This window comes from Xiphophorus couchianus, chromosome 11 (genome assembly GCF_001444195.1).
Source record: "Xiphophorus couchianus chromosome 11, X_couchianus-1.0, whole genome shotgun sequence".
NCBI classification, from domain to species: Eukaryota; Metazoa; Chordata; class Actinopteri; order Cyprinodontiformes; family Poeciliidae; genus Xiphophorus; species Xiphophorus couchianus.
Window position 1 is genome coordinate 16,025,370 of NC_040238.1, and position 17,750 is coordinate 16,043,119.

The following is a 17,750-nucleotide window of genomic DNA, read 5'->3' on the forward strand; positions in this document are numbered from 1 at the left end:
GGAGTATAAAACGGATGGAAACCCACTTAAGTCATGGAATCTCAAAGATGGTTTGCTTGATTGATGAACAATCTTTTCTCTTGCTTTGCCTCCAGAAACTGAAGTTAACAAGCTAAAGGCCACAAGCCAGAGTTAAACTTTGGGGGCAAAAGTGGGTTAATAGGTGTATCTCTTGGCCAGCATATCTCTTGTAGGATTGAGTCGATTCTCTGAGCATTTGGTCTGGCCAGTTTGAGATGATCTGAAAATGGAGAAACAGGGTTTACCTCAGAGCTAAAGCAGTTAAACGGGGGTCTTATCAACATCTGTGTTGTTTTTACATATACTATGTTCTATAGTTATAACATTCAGTGGTGTGAAAAGGTTTTTACCATTTTTCTGATTTCCTTTTTCTTTGCATGTTTATCACACTTAAGAGTTTCAGAACATCAAACCAATTTAGATATTACTCAAAAACAGCACAAGTTAACACAGAATACAAATGTTCAATGGTGTTTATGGCCCTGTGTTTTTTTTTACTAAATGAAATAAATTGCTTACATGCCTCAAAACATAAATGAAGACAACTTTGTAAGTCCTCCATTTTCTGTTTGTATTCAAAGCTACTTAAAAGAAGAAGAAGAAAAAACAGAATCGGGTCAGATTTCAAAACTGGAGACCTGCATTGGTCAGAAAAAGCTAGACCGATAAATCTTTAGTTTTTACAGAAAAAACATTAAACTGAGGAACAATGTGCTTTTCCTCTGTCGAACTGGAACCTGTAGTTCATGAGAATAAAACATATTAACACCGAACGCAGGCCACCTTTCAGACTATAACATGTGCAATTTGAATAGCATGTTATTTATCTTGTTGAAGTAATTTTACAAAATGTGCTCCAGATTCATTCAGTCTATGTAGTTTCTTTTAGAACTTTGGGCAGGTTTGAACAAAACAATCAGGTTTTACCAAACAAATACAGATGGATTAAGATTCACTTCATATTACGCAGAAGCTATAGTCGCGTGTTTAGAGGTATAAAGTGTTTGCTGTTCTCTACATAACAGTTGATTATCACAGTGTGTATTCAGTCTGGCTCTGTGTATGGAAGAGACTATTAAACTTTTAACACAACATCCATCTCATCTCGCCGATATTATTTACATTCGGACTGCACCACTAATAAATGTTTTTGTAATTGGTACTCCATTTCACTGTCGATGTGTGGTCAGCTTCATTTAAACTACAGGAAGTTGTGAAGGCCTGTGTAATGAGTTTCCTGTCGGGGTGACTCATGCTTTTGTTTGTTTAAACAGCTTTGGTGCACTCAATAATTTGCATGATGTCCTAAGCTCTACCTGGATTTGTCCCGAAATCTTACTAAACAGATTAATGCACGGTCGGTAGATGCTATATTTCTCTCAGTACTTATTTTTCAGGTTTTAAAAAGTTTGTGGAAATGAACCGCCTTAGGCTAACATACATATACATGGAAAATAGGCTATTTCCCTGTCCGTAGCTGACAGCCTGATGGTGTTGGACGTTTGCTGGCAGCATGCAGTCCTCGTCATTAATCAGAGCTGCAGGGGAAGTTAATGAAGCCGGTTTGTAGAGTGTCGGCATCCAGTCAGTGAACCATGAGTTGTTTCTTGCTTGTCTTTCAGTTTTAAATGCTGTCCAGGGTAACTGACAGGACAGATGCCTCATTTGGACAGAGGATTAGTTTCAGCTGAACCCACCCGCATTTTCAGCACAACTTTCTGGGAGATTTATGTCAAAGGTGCCCTGATAAATCACTTATTTATTAGTGTGTGTCAGTGTGAGTCAGCATGCTGTGCTGTGGGCCAGATGCAGTCGTGTCCTCTCCTCAGTGACAGGGTGCTGGTGCCACGCCTCAGGAGAACACTTGTCACTCACCTGGAGTTATTCCCTGGCAGGCTGTTGCAGAAAGCGCCAACGATCTTTTTTTAGTGACAACTGAATGATTTAATTAAGGGGAAAATTCTCATTAAGAAAAATAAGTAGGTAAATATGTAGGAATAGCTTATAAGAATCAAGTTGTGCTGACAAAATTAACATTTTTAGTTCAATCAGATGGAGTTTTCTTTACATTTTTAGTAAAATACATTTAATAAAGCTCAGTCTTTTTTCCTTTTTGTTGCTTATACATCACTGTGTGTTTAATTTTCAGGTGTCTGAATATGCTTTGCACAAAAACATACCTGGAGTTTTGCCTTGATTCTTGCATGTTTGAGAAATCCTGAATGCCCATCTGAATGGTATCCCAGGGTAACCATTCAGGTGGGCAAAACGCCTGGGTGGGCCGAGCGGCACCTCGGAAGACAAAACTCCTCAGAGCTGGTAACTATAGAAAGTCTGTCTTTTATTTATTTTGGTTTCTGCTGTGAATATATGATATTTGTAATAAATTATTTTACCCTGCATGCTCGATTATTATCCATAAATCTGAAATGATTTTTCACTTGGTTCTTTTTTATATATATTTCACAGCATCTAGTTCAGTATTCATGAAACAGGAAAGCAGCTCTGCTCCTGATAATGATGTCAACAACATGACTACTGCAGAGCCCTTTTCAGATAATACTTTGAACCTGTGATCCATATGTACACTGTAAACACTGCACTCTGTGATGTGTGCACTTTGTAGCATACAGAAATAAAAGTTCGGGTGTACAAGGACACAGTGGTTGAGTGTATAGAACATTCATCTGCGTCAGCTCATTGTTGACACTTTTTACCCATCCTAAGCTTTGCCACAACTGAAGCAGCCAATACAGATTCATGTCTGACTTGACATTTCTCTTCTTTATTGATGGGTATTAGTTGTGCAGATTTGCTTTTCTTATAGGCTTGGGTCAGTATGAGATTCCACAATACCATAAGAGTAACAACAAATTTAAAGTAAAAGTTAATAACATGATAAAAACAAATGGCTTGTCAAATCCAGTGTTCGAGCATCATTATCTAACTGAATGAATTAGTTTGTGTGTGAAACCTTTAGCCTTCAAACTGGAACTGTCTTTGCTGTTTGTGCTTCTTTCAACATTTCAAAGTGGCTAAATGGTTTCTACCTGCAAATATAAGAGAAAGTTAACAGGTTTGTATCAGGAAGTGGACCAGCGGTGCAGTACGTCTAGATCAATACAGTAATAACTGAGTCGGGAGTCCATTCATGTGATGCTAGTCTATTTTAAAGGCAGGTTTTATTGTCCAGCATAACTCTTGTATCTTCATCAGCTCAGATAAAATGGCTTCACAGAAATGGTGTTTGTGCCCAGCAGTGATTTGGGGGATTTAGTGGTCACTGTTGATGCTTCACACAGTGGATTGCAGTTTTCTGGGCGATCATTAAAAAGCCTGGCCTGCCGTTTCTGATTATGGGCGGTACTGATTTTTTATTTATTTTTTTGTCTGAAATGTTGTTGTATATAGCAAGAAAGTCACCGAATTGGGAACAGTGGAATGGCTATTAACTGCAAACATGCGGACATGATCTGGTGGGCGGGTTTGTCAGTCTGTCTCTCACGGCAGAGCAAAAGAGAGCAGTGGTTGATTTTTATTCACCTTGGCCGAGGTGAATAAGATCTGCTTCAGCTGACCACCGATCTCCCAGAATTGAGGAGAGTTCTGTTTCAGTGGTCAAGCATGTGGTCGGTAGCTGGTAGCGTTAAATCATCATCATCTTGTTGAGGATATTCAGTCTTGTTCATAAAATTCTCAGCTTTATATTAAGAGACATGTACCAGCTCATAAAACCAGCTGTTGTGACTAAAGGGCCATTCACACCAAGAACAATGACTGTTACAATAAAATGATAATGATGGGAGCATTCAAACAGTTGAGTGCCAGCCTTTTGTAAGCAGTGATGGCAGCATCCTCTGCATGCTTCAGCTGTGCTGAGGCCTATAAAATGGGATTTAATGAGCATCTACGGCTGTTTGGTTGCACAGAGAAGGAGAAAAAAGTGGAGCAAGCCTCTTGAAAACTCATGCTGTGTAGGCTGACAGGAAATAGAAATTAAACCATTAGTGCCTCACATAGTACTTGGTGTTTTCACAAGCGGTAAATTGTTTTTAGGGTTTTACAAGAACTAGGATTATTATGCTCAAAAGTTTTTGTTATAGTCTTGCTATGGTGCAATAACTGATTGAAAAATTGGAGTGTTAGATTTGTCGTGTCCAGGGTTGGTAAGGCTGAAACTTGGTCAGTTTCAGTCACCAGCTGACTTTTCTATTCTGTGCATTTTTTCTATTCACATGTACAACTTCATCATCTTTGGCGTTTTACTCTGTAAACCACTTCATTCTGATTCTCCAAAATCATTTTCTGCTGTTGGTGACACTGACTGGTTGGGTTGGGGTCACTAGGCCAGTCCACCAGCAGCCTGAGTTTTTGAGCAGACACAAAATGAATACATTTTGAGTGTGTGAGATGTAATTGCACATGAGGTTGGTTTCACTCCTCACCAACCTCTAAAAGCGTGACTATAACTCAGCCTTTATAGTGGCGCTCTTAGAGGTTCGCATTGACTGCACACAAGCCCAGTTTTGTTAGGCAGTGAGAAACCCCATTTCTCTTTATGAGAACAGATCCCACATTTCTTTTTGTTTTATTTTTCTAGAATGACAGTTCTCATTGAATTGTTCACCTTTTCTTCTCTGGATGATTTAGTTTCCAGATGTCCCAGATAATTAGGAGGATTCATCAGGGAAAATAATTGTGCACCAGACTTCTGCTGTCCGTCCTCATACTTGATAACTTTTTTAATCTGTAGGCGAGCTTTGTAATTTATGCGTTGCAAATTATGAGGGATTTGTGCATTTTGAAGAAGCATTCCAGTACAAGACTCATCTGCACACCAATGAAGCTGTTGGCAGATGAGTTCAAGGTTGCTACCAGTGTTGATGCTGTACAAAGTGGGGTTAGACATTACTAGAGGAATGTTGAGTAGCTCCAGCCTCATTAAACACAATTCAGGGTGTCATTGTAAATGTCAGGGTCTCACAGAGCCATGGTCGAGCTGCAAGTAAGAATAAATTCAGGTGATTCCCCCACAATAGCCACAGAGAACGGTTTCATCCAACTTAAACTGATAAATGTGCCTGCGAACATTTTTCTCAAAATGATTTATGAATAAAAATGAGGAGAAAATACTCTGACATGAGGAGCTATTACCAGCTATCCCTCCATTGTATTGCATACTGATCCAGGCAGGCTGCTCTCACAGCGCTCCAATAAAATATAATTGCCTGTCCGACTGGAATGATTGATGACTTAAAGGAGGGGATGGGAGGGTTGTTGGTCTATGGCAGATATTTAAAAAGTCTCTTTGGATTGCAAAGTATATCTAACTGCTATGCACTGCCCATAAATGAATGAAAACAGAGATGAGATTGTAGTAGTATGAAAGTTGACGCTAGAGGTACATCAACTGCAGTTTTCTAAGCGATCTTAAAGAAGCCCATCCTGCTGATTTTGATTTTGGCCAATACCGGCGTTTTGCCTGAAATGTTGAGAAATTTAGCATTAAAGTCACTAAGTTGGGAGCAGTGGGATGACTATTGCTGGTGTGACCCCTGGGGGATTTGACATTTAACTCAAAGTAGGATTTAACGTATTGATACTCGCGAATGAAAAATTAATACTTTCTGAGGGGAAAAAAATATAGATAAATATCGTAGAATTGATAAAATTACACAGCCCTAGTATTTTTGCCATTTCACCAAAGAGCCTCTTTAAACTGTCATTGCTATTACTGGTACTGTTTATGTATAAAAAACCTATAATATATAAACAAACAATGCTTAGCCTGGAGGGGGCGCAAGCAAAGCCTGGTGGCCCGCCAGGTTTATGATGCACCGGGGAAACCCTGCATTTTTCAATATGTCGTACAAGTTTTCTTTTCTAATGGCATCTTAGATGTGTGCCTCCTCTGACTTTCTTTGAAACACCTTGATAATAATAAAAATATTCAGTAAAAATATTTAATGCTTCTGATGCTTTGTTCATCAGATTTTTTTGATTTTTTTTTTTGCATTTCTAACCAGCCATTCACCAGCCAGGGCCAATCAGCATGAAATTGCCTACTAGCTATTTATCTTTAAGTTTCTACCAGCACGGGGTAACTCAGAAACGAACCCAATGCTGATTGATTGTTTCTGCTCTCATTTTGTTCTCTGGGTCCAATTTCCAAAGTGAAAGAGTCATTATTGTAACATGCCATTAATTGTTATCTTTTTTATTATAGAGCCTCAACAGATGACGTTTAGGCAAGAATATCTTCATATTGACCGTTTTGATCCAAAACCAAGAATTCCCTAAACACACACACTCCCACCCTCTGTATCAAACCAATGGGAAGAGTCTGTTTCTGGTTATCAGTTTTGAGCTGGAATCCACTGTTCTGTTGCAATATGTTGCTTTATTTGCTGTAGAATGAACTTGTGCACAGAGTTGAGCTCACTGTCACATGTTGCCTCGTCATTATGAATCACTGACCTGGAAAATAAAGTTCAGCTTGTAGGCTTCTGTATGTCATTGTCAGGCGTTAGCCATAAAATCAACAAAACCCCTGCATAGTTAGATCCTCACGACTTCACTTAAAGCTCGGGCTGCACATTTGAAAACAAGATAGCTTCATCAAATAAAGTGAATGTGGCAGAGAAAGCAACTGTATTTCGTTGAACACAGTGGGGAAGCGGCTATGTGGGTTAATGCCTTTCAGTTTGGGGTTCCACTATCCATGGATACCCAAACTCTCGCTAAGACTTCCAGAAACAATGCAGAAAGAAGCGGGAGAGTGAATGCTGTTGCTAGGTCCTTCAGGAACTGCTTGACAAGTGCCCAGGTTGACGTCACCAGCTGATTTGCACATCAATATGTCGAGGCAGAGGCTGCGCTCAACACTTGTTTTTCAGTCGGATTGTTGGTGAGTTCAGTCCATAGATCTCTGACTTTGTTCCCACCAAGGATGAGTAGCAATGGCTGATCTAGCTGGTTAGATTACCCAAGTTGGACATGAGAGTTTGTGATGGATACATTCACGAGGTATTTGCTTGCTATGCCACACTGTGAGCAATGGATTGATAGGTTCTGTGTCTCTTTCTCCCATGCTATTTACAGAAAGCTGGAGTAACATTTTAAACAAACCTTAATTGGGTTTTCTGTGGGGGACAACCCCTAACTGCCACCCCCCTGGGCTTCAAGAACAGATTACTGTAATTATCACAATACAGGCGTGCTCCAAATTTAGCCACAGCTAACTTAACTAAGCAGATGTTGCATCTGATTACTCAGCTGCTGTCTATTCAATGAGTAGCAGGATAAACAAGGCATGGCTGGGATTGGGAGAGTTGCATCTAAGGCAGCCTGGTGTCTGATGTAATGACTGTAAGTGAAAATAGGTGTATAATTAAATAATGCAGTATTATACAAAAGTCCTGCTCCTGTTGGTTTACATATTTTTTGCAAGGATATAAGTAACAGATGTTCTAAAAGTATAGAAATGGTACATATGGGTATCTGTTCCTGTTTCAGTATTGCTGATTTTTCAAGAGGTTTTTATTATTCATGTAGTAGATTCAACCTATGTATTTGGGTGGCATGTACAAAGACGCTAACTTTGGTTTTAGAGAATATACTTGTGACTCCTACTAAACAAAAATTCTTTAGGAAAGTCTGACTTTTATTGCTGTGTACTACTGCTGTTACTGTTGCGGCTGTAGACTGTACCAGCTTAGCTCTAAATCTGTCACTAGAATACTTCTGCTGTGTGCTTGTAGGGTTTTGAATTAATTGCTGAGCTTAAACATTCAACCATATGCTGTCATAGATTTAAAGAAAGTACTCGCTCAGTTCTGATGTTTTAATGGTCCGGTTCTCTGTGCCAGTTTCTGAACTTATTTTCTATCTAATCATGCATTCTTCAGGGTTCCCATCGAGGGGTTATGAGAAACCCCACCAGGCTAAAACTAGGTTTATAGTTTACGCATTGAACTGGGCGCGAATTCATATGCACCAGTAACACCATCCAGACCAGTGTGCATTGGCCTCTCACCTTCACATTTTTGCCAGTCAATTTTTTGGAGTGCACTGATTGCAGTTTTCTGGGGCTGATTACCAATCTTTAAAAAGCCTGACCTGCTGATTCAACTTTGGCCGATACCAACTTTTTTATTTATTTGTTTTTGTCTAAAAAGTCGCTAAATATAGTGATCAAGTCATAAAGTTTGCAACAGGGGGGAAACAATTATCGGTGCATGCTCTTTTTTTTTTTACTGTGGTCCATCTTAAATGAACTCTGGGTCAAAGTATTACTATGCAATACAAGGGCTCAAGTTAGTTAACTACATGCCCTCGTTGCTCTGTGCAATCATTGTTTATTAATCTATAATATCCTCCTTGACATGGCTATTGTCCCCGATATGGCTAACTTGCTTGGAAATATCAAAACAAATCTCTTCCAGTGTTTTTTATTTCATTTTTTCAGCATCAATTATAAAAAATTTTTCTCTCTCTGCTTTGCTCACATCAGAGCCCCAAAATTATTCTTAAACTCAGAGAATCATCTTAACTTTGAACAACTATCACTTAAATGTGTGTTGTTGTTTTTTTAAAACTGACTGAAAATTAATGGGTTCTGTTAGCGTACATTTTACACCACTTACTTATTCAGAAATGAGCTTAGAACATAAAGTAGAAGAAACAGTTGTGTGCCGGCTTCTAGCAAACCCTAAAATTACAGCCTTGTCTCACTTAACACTGTTAAGTGAGACAAGGCTGTAAATGTATCACCCCAGCGTCTCCTCCGCTGTGCTGCCATTGTGATGACAGGGAGGATTTTTCCCTCGTGTGTCAAGACTTTTCAGTCCTGACTTTTAATCTCCTCTGAGATGAGCTGAGGCTGTGTCCTTTCACAAGGTCGGCCATTTTCTGTGTTTTCTGCTGCATCAGGTGATCGTGGGAAGCTCGGCCTGCTTTGTGCTGAGCACTTGGCGCACGCGCAAACACACACCTTCTGTCCCGACTAATTCGCACACCTTATTCCCTGTTCACAAAAGGTGCGTGGATTTCCATGCGTCCTACTTATGCAGGCGGACACTGACTCGATAAAAACGTGGAGTTGTGTCAGTGTGAACTCGGTGTGTGTGTTGGTGTTCTCAGAATAGCAGTCCAGAGCTACTCTTAGCTCATGTTTCAAACCTTTATAAACAAATTAACTGTCATCTTGTGCAGGTTTGGTGGGACTGGAATTAATCACAGCAAAGATGATGCCTTCATTTGTGTAGAACTGCTTCCTGACTGCCCATATTTCTACAGTAAGTGAATGTGTTGGCTGCTTTTTTAGCAGAGAACCCAGAGGATTATGTGTGCAGGAAGTCTGCCTCAGATGTAGAGGCAGCTGCTTCGGTGGGGCTTGTGAAGATCACCTCCCTTCTTTCTCTCCTTTTGGTGTCTCTCCTGTAGGATTACTTAATCTGCCTGGATGAACCCATTGTTGTTTTGGGTCATTTCTCCTGTGTTGCTGTTGACTATTTGACTTGGAGGAAGTCATGTTGTTTATGGTGTCGCAGCAAATATTCCAGGTAAGGTCTGATTCCAGGGATAAGGATTGTGAGAGATTGAGGAAAGATGACTGCATCCTCCTGTTTAAACCAAGTGACTGGGACTTAGTTGAGTTAATAATTGTGTGAAAATAGTGCTTACTTATGGTAAAAGAAGAGTAAGGCTGCGGGTGAGCCTGAGTTTATTTGAGTTCCAGAAATGGACAGGTTTTTACAAGTTTTAAACACTTGAAGCATTGTAGTGGTTCTGACAAACAATATGCTACACATTAGAGTTCAGCGGTATACTTTTTTTTCTTGTTAGTTGCCGATATTTAAATTGGGGCTCCTATTGTTCCACACCAGATATATGTATTGAGTTCAACTGAAAAAAAAATGTTCTCCTGCCTCCCAATTTCTTTAATAGCATATTTTTGTTTTTGTGAAGTTACAGTAAATGCTTAATAATGGTTATAAAAATGCACTGATCACAGCATTTCGGGCAGATTTGTGGTGTATACTTAATTTGGGCAATGTTTTAAGAAATATTGCTAGATTATTTTTTCCCTTTGTTTTTAGCCTTCCTGTTTTGTTCTTACATAGTTATATGTCTAAGAATCAGATTGGATGTCTCAACCTAATTATGAGAACAAAGTGTTTTACTAATATAAGAAAGGAAATTAACTCCTTTTCAGGCTTCTTGTCATCACTTCTAAATGCCTCTCACGTACTGAAAATGTATATTTTTAGTATTCAACTTCCTTTTTTAAACACAGACATAAAGATACAGATACTACTGGTTCGATGCATCTCTACACATTCTGAGCTGCTGTAAGAACTTAATGTGTCAACCAATAATATTTATTGTGGTTTAAAACTCTGGCAGGATGTTCCTGTCAGTTTTATAGGAGTGATTTTCAGCTCCTTTACTATGATTGCACCTGCTGTCAGAGTCAGTATTCGGATCCATGTGAACACTAAAGCAAATTTAGATCTGTTATCGCTTGTTGCTGTTTAACAAACACCCTAAGCCCTGGCAGTGCTTCTCTCATCTCCATCAGCCGGGAGCTAGCTAGGACAAACGTGGAACCTTCTTAATTGAAGAAAAGTCAGTCCAAACAGTGACTGCTTCAATGGATTGAATATGACATGGAATAAACTTCACATCTTTTGAAGCTCAAACAACTCTATTCTTTGTTTTTTCAGAAAATCTGTCTGGCGATGACTCAGAAAGTTGCTATGTGTCTTGTTTACAAAATTAAAACAATTTTGGGTCATTCATTCTTTCTTTCAGATAAATATCTGAAAACCTGGGGATCATCCTGGTCTGTTACTTTCTCAATGTTTGTAACAGCAAGTTGTCGAGCTCAACAACAAGCTCAACTTGATGTTGAGCTGAATCACTAAGTTGGAGGTAACTTTGCTCCTTGAGCTGGGCGATGGTGTAGCAGAGAGTCCATTCGTTTATACTTCCAGTGACATTGTCACTACAAAAACTTTTACTCTGGGGTTTCTTTTTCTTTTCTTGTGTAAAACCTTTGAAGTGTTCAGTTTTGGGAAACAAGTTTCATTGTGTCCGGAGAGGAAACTTGATCTTAAAGGTATAAATAAGTAAAGATGCACCGATACGGTTTCTCATTAGTGCTCATTAATTATTCACAGAAGAGAGGAGTAAATGCAGCATTTGTGAGGGCTTTTGCTATAAAACTATAAATGTCACTTCTACTAATTTATAGCGAAGGCAAACTGATTTAAATTTGACTTTTTCTATAAAATATGTTTGAAATGAAAATTTTACATCCAAAGGGCCATCCATAGTGTGAAAGACTATGAGGGATTTACTTCATGTTTTCCTTGTTGGGGAGGATTTTTGACATTTTAACAGTTCTTTGGCTGACAGTGGCATGATCTGCTGTTTTTCTTGTGCCTCCAGGTGGAACAGTGTAATCATTTCTAGTGTCTGTCTTGTTTCAAAATATTTCAGCTCAGTTGTGTATGCTGCCTGTTTCTTGTCAGTCATTTTCTTTTTTAACGACTTTGTTTACCCTCATCTGTCCTGGTGCCCCAATTACAACCATCTGAGTTCTGCCTTCTGCATTCCTAAGAATAAACTCCAAGATAAGTTTTGACATTCATTAAACATTTAAAATCACTCATGTTGGCATTTCAAAGCCTCCAAAATTAGATTTATCCCTCACCTTCAGTTGAAAGCTTAAAAGAATAAAACCGAGCAACTTTGTTGGAATAGATTCTGACTTCCTGGTATCTGCTGAAAGTCTTGCTCTCGCTCTCGCTCTCTGTCTTGCAGTCAGAATTAAACATGTTGAAAATACTGTCCATTTAATAACTTCTCTGTGCTTCCTCCAACTTCATCTTTAAAAGCACCACACTGAAACTTAGAGTGGCCAACTCTGAGTATCCGTCTGTCTGTATCAACTTCGGCTCCAAAAACATTGTTGTCAGAGCAACCTGGCAGCCCTTAGTTATTTCACTGACAGGAAAAATATTGGATTTTCCTATTTTCTACCTTGTTTATCACCAGACATGGCCAGTCAAGCAGAAAATGTGCTTACCAAAGGATTCCCTCCTGCATCCCAAGTAATGTGTATTTCCTCCACAATTTTGCAATTGTTTGTGTGATTTTTTTTTTTTCGCAACCAAAATTACTGATTTTGTGGTGCTACTTTAGAAATTTTCACAAGGAAGTTTGCAATAATTTTTTCTCTTTAAGACAATTTATTGCAAGGCCTGTAAAATAATTTCCCCCTACTGCCATGGAGAACAGAGTGAAACCGCTTTTCTCAGTTCGGTTTTTTGTGCTTATTTATAACAGTGAATATGGCTTCACTCATCATATTGATCTGGAACTATAACTTCACATGAAGTAAGACTGACGCAGAAAGAACTGCCACCTGCAGGTGTGAGTTGGCAGTCACTTAAACCCAGGGGTTTTTGAGCAATTTTATGGAAAATTTGCAGTAAACTCAATTATTCATTGTACAGAAAAAAGTTTCTGGGGATGTGGGTATCTTTGTGAATTTACGCAACTGCGGAAGGGCGATAAACTCTAACGTATGTGTCTAAGTATTGTATGTTTGACCTTAAACTTCAGTTTAATTCATATGAATTATTTTTGGGTGCAAGACTTATGACACAACTTAAGTACATTTAAAAGCTTGTCGCAATAAGCAATTAATCACGTAATAACTTAAAATGAGCTCGATAATTTCTACTCTGATGATGAATAGTTTCCTAAGGGAAATTTTGTTTACACAGACTTAATCATCCATTTTATTTCCATTTTCTCTCTTGTTTTTGGTTGTTGTGTTTTAGTCTTGATATTTAAATTTCTTCCAGTTCCTGGGGAAATTTTCATTATTGTGCCGTTATTTCACTTGAAAATGGTCTCAAAACGACAATATTATCGTTTATCACAATAACGTCTGGAACAATTTACCGTCCAGTAAAATTAGTTTTTGTGACAGGCTTCTGCATGTACGTAGATTCTGTAATTAATGCCAGCTGTCTGATGTAGTGCAGTTGTAGCTTGATCAGGCTTTTCACCTTGATGGTGAAAAGCCTGATCATTCCAGTTTGGCCTGAGAAGGGAACTTGAGAGCAGAGGATGGCAGCGTGGCCCGGGTTGGTGTTCAACTGTTGATTCACACATGGTGTGTGTGCCAGAACCTCCATGTGTTTACACTGTGCCGAAATCCTGCTCGTGATTTTCATGATTATTTCTCTCCCTTCTTCCCTCCCTTCCTCTCTCTTTTCATGTTCTCCTCATTTTTCTCTACAACACTCATCATTCCCTCAGCTCTGGGTCCCCTCTGATTCCTCCCACACTTTTCTCTCCTCTCCCCCACTCCTCAATCCCCTCGTCGTCATCTCTCTTGCCTCTACATGTGATTCCCTCTGTCTCATTTGTCTTTTGCCTTCCTGATCTACCTCTTCACATCTTCTCCCTCTCTCTCTCGCTCGTCCCTCACTCCCTCCCTCCCTCTCCTCTGGCAGGCTGCTCATTGCGGTGAGTCAGTATCATGGAGGCAGGCAGCGGGGCTGCCGCAGCGGTGGGGAGTGCAGCACTGGGACTGCTGGGAGCCACAGCCACGTCCAGCCATGACATCCTGGACAGGTAAGCAGCTGGCACACACCCCCACCCTCAACGTTAACTCTATGCATTGCGTGTGTGTGTGTGTGAGAGAGAGAGAGGTAAAGGACCACACCTCAGGTAGGGTTTTAGTGAGCATGCTAGTTTGTTTATAGTTATTGAAGAAGTGTGTGTTTGAGGATTTAATGTGTGTGTCCATTTTTGTCATGACTTCATGTTCCTTGGGTAAATAGCCTGCTTTACGACAGTTAAAAGATTTGGTGTGTATGTTGGTGTGTGCGTGTGCGCACATGTATATGTTGATGGGTGAGTTCCTCAAGGAGAAATGACACCAAGGTATGCGCAAGCAGGGGAGAGAGAGGAAGGGGGGGAGGCATCGATGTTTAGCCGTGCCTCACTGCGAGAGCTGAGCTGATAGGGTGAGTTTGCACAGTCACCACCCCACCCTGTATAAAGTTTGCCCCCCCCCCCCCCCCCCCCCTCCCCACCCCATCCACGACTCTACTCCCAAACAGAGCCTATCAGCCCCCATAGCAACTGGAAGACGGCCGTCCCTAATGGTCTCTGCTGGAAGCCTCCATTCACATCTCCAGCAGCCCCAGTCATTCAGCACGACTGACACCATGCAGCTTTCAGCCAATTACGTCATCGTTCCAGCTGCACGCCCACACCAGCATGCTCGTGCAGTGTCATTACACACACGCACGCACACACACACATCCTCAACCATGCGTTACACGCCAACAAACACACATATGGACCTGCATCTAAAAATCCTGCTTCTAATGCTGGAGGCTGTTTTACCATAAACACACACAACATTCCGGCGCATGGCGGCTTGTCTTAGCAGCCAGCAGGTGCTGTGGGGGATGTCACTTCTTTCCTCTACATCACAGTTGTTAATCTTTGTTGGGCTAATCTCAAGCACTTCCTGGGAATCTCTTCTGGCACGTTGGGCGATGAGACAGACATTAAGGCGATGAAGTGTTCAACTTTCTGTTTGCCTTGCTGCTGTGGTCACCGTCATTAAATGATTTGTATTCAAAAGTATTCAAACCCTTGCACTTTAGCACTTTGTGACATTACAGCCACAAACTACTGAGTATTTTTGTCTGATTTTATGTGACCAACTCAAAGTAGCACATAAATGTTAAGTTGAAGAAAAATTAGGCATGCTTTTCAATTAAAGAAAAACAAATCTAATAAGTGAGGATTTATTTGGTTTCAGCCCTGTTGAGTGGATATTTTGTAGAACCTTTTAGCTGTCTTCATAAAACACTGGCATGTCAGTCAGATTGAATGGAAAGTATCTGTAAGCAGCAACTTTCAAGTTTGTCCACAGATCCTCAACTGTATTTAGGTCTGGACTTTGACTGGGCCGTTCCAATACACAAATTTGCTTTTAAGGGTGGTGGTCCTGCTGGAAGGTGAACCTCCACCCCAGTCTCAAGTAGGGGTGCACTGATAAATCGGGCCCAATTTCCTTACTTTGGTCGATACTTGAGTGAGAAACCAATCTTATCCACTGATCTTATCTGCCTCTGCAAAGATCTGAAAATCACCTACTGTCCCCTTTTGCTCTGCAGTGAGAGAGAGCTGATGGACAGACCCACCCACCAGCTCACGTCTACAAACTCAGCAACTTTGGATGATATGAACCTAAACTTTTACCAGGATATTTTGGGCTACTATTGTGATAATGAAAAAAGTGACAATCAGAACTATTTACTGCTCCTTTTTTAGGTGTGGCAGTGACTGCATGACGCAGCAACCATAGCCCCACAAACACAAATAGTTGTATTTTAATCCATTTGTAATATGCTTCCTAAGGACACCGTTCACGATTTCTGACACTAAATTGCACACAATAAATGCATTTAGTCATGTTTTTTAATTGGCTGATGAGCATTGGTGAGCATTGATGAACTTAGTGAACGAACAGTGGAAAAAATACTAAAACTATCGATGCCAACAATAAAGGGTTTTCTTAAGCATTAATTGGAATTTATTGTGACAATGATAAAGCTAAATTCATGATATCATGATTATCATAAGAAATTTATTTTTAAATGATAAATGGTATGATAAATACCCACACATATTTGTCTCTTTAGGGACTTTTATGACCAAAAAAATCTGTCAAAATCTGAATCGGCAGGTCAAACAGCAATCGGTGCACCTCTTTCTTGAAGTGCACCCAGTTTCCTATTGTAGCCTATTCCTCCAGTCCTGCTAAGGGAGCTTGATGGTGTTTTTTTCTCTGCTGGATTAACATTATGTTATGTGTTTTTTTGTTGTTGTTGTTGTTTTTTTAGGGCTAGGGATAACCATTAAATCTACTCAGGCCCTCCACCTGCCCTCCGTCCATCTCCGCTCCTGAACTAGGTCTAAATCCTGCTCTGGGGTTACCATGGCAGCAGCAGCTTAGCATATATTAGACAGCGGTCCAACATGGCAACTGACAACAGTGTGGAGGGGAAAAAAAAAAAAAAAGAATGAGAGGAAGAGAAAGGCAGGGCGTTTTGCCAAGGCTAGTGATTTATAAAAATTTGTCCGAGAAATCCTGCTGGGTGAGGCTGGATCAGAGGATCAGCAGCTTGGGATCAGGAGGGGGGAGAGTAGAGGGGACGGGTTCCCCAAGATGACACCGAGAATTGGAGCTAAAAAGCTTTAGAGCTGCATTCTGTCTAGTGACTCTCTAATCCTGCTGGTTAGATGATTAATGCAGAAACAAATTCTGCATGAGGATATGTTAAAAACCACACTTTTCATTCCCTATTTATGTACATGCTCTGGCTGTTATATGTAATATGAGCACGTAATATTTTCAATGCGGTCTACATTAGCTATCCCCTTTTACACAGCGACGTACTCAAGTTCACGCACTGCAAACTTTAATGGACACAAAACATACAAAGCAAATCGTTGCCTGATTCTTTGTTTCAAGGAAAGAAAAATGACTGTAGGCAAACACATTATTCATGTGGTGTAAATCTTCCCTGAACTTTGACTTTACTACAAAAAGTACAATTTACTCTTCCTAACTGTTGTTACAATACTGTCATAAAATATTTCATTAGTTGATCTCCTCTTCCGATGATCCCTAATGGAAATTTGATTAATCGGACATAAAGTTGAAATGGCATCCTTTTTTGTCTTCAAGCTACAGTACATAACTTTTACAAAATAAGTATTTCTACATATTTATTAAAACTGTCACCATGTCGTGTCAGTATAATATTAGACAGAGAATCTGTGAAAAGGTTTATCTCCTCCATTAGCTACTACTGACATCTGAAAAAATACAGCACTCTCAACCAACAGCAACCAGAGTCAAGAGGAGGGTCTTACTGCTCTCAATCATCCTCAGCTACTTGCTTGCTCAATGTGCTAATGGCGGAGAAACAGCTTGGCATTCCAAGTAAACAGTTTATCTGTCATCATTGGAGGCCATGTCAACTAGCCTGAGCATTCATGGCAGCCTCTGTTATGGTGAAAGCAGAGAGCTATGGGGAGGGTATGAGCAGTACCTACACAAGCCTGATTGACCGGGAGCAGCTCATTTGTTCAGATAACAGCAGGAACACAGGAAGAAGGCAGAGGAGTTCGACAGTTTTAATAAAATTGTGAAAAGCATATGTTTTTTAATGAAAGTTATACATTGCTGCTTTAAAGCTAACGACTTAATTCTGTTGTAACCGGTATACCTTCACTTTCCTTCAAGTAAACTTCACACGCACACCATCTATATACAGGCAGCGTAGAAGTTTATCAGACATGAGAAGTGTTCCATCTGTGGATCAGAGTTCGCAGTTCTCAGGATATTTGTAGTATCAGGTTGAAGACTTTTGTTTACTCTCTTAAGGTGTTAGAGTTTCTGCCAGGCCTGTGAGCAATGATGTCTGTTAATAATTCAGAACCATCGATCCAAAGGCAGGCGAAAGCACCTGAAAACGACCATCAATTCTGAGATTCCTGTCAAAAGCATCTCATCCTAACTGGTTAACACAGGATCCCTAATGTCCCCTAAACTCTCCTAAAGCTCCAGCATGCTGGTCACGCAGGGTGTGTTCCCACCAGACAATCCGGTACAATCC

The 17,750-nt window shown here is 40.1% G+C and overlaps 1 protein-coding gene across 6 annotated transcripts in view; it reads left to right on the forward strand.

Annotated features, from left to right (window-relative positions):
• Positions 1–17,750, forward strand: part of arhgap32b (Rho GTPase activating protein 32b) — a 93,030-nt gene that overhangs the window by 12,358 nt on the left and 62,922 nt on the right. For 3 of the 6 annotated variants that reach the window (XM_028030767.1, XM_028030769.1, XM_028030770.1), the window contains exon 2: positions 13,360–13,677. In XM_028030767.1, coding sequence (XP_027886568.1) covers positions 13,583–13,677 — 95 coding nt within the window. In that variant the 5' untranslated portion in view covers positions 13,360–13,582. Of the gene's footprint in view, positions 1–7,026; positions 7,048–13,359; positions 13,678–17,050; positions 17,075–17,750 lie in introns of those variants that run through there. The other 3 variants (XM_028030765.1, XM_028030766.1, XM_028030771.1) reach the window with 3 other exon arrangements.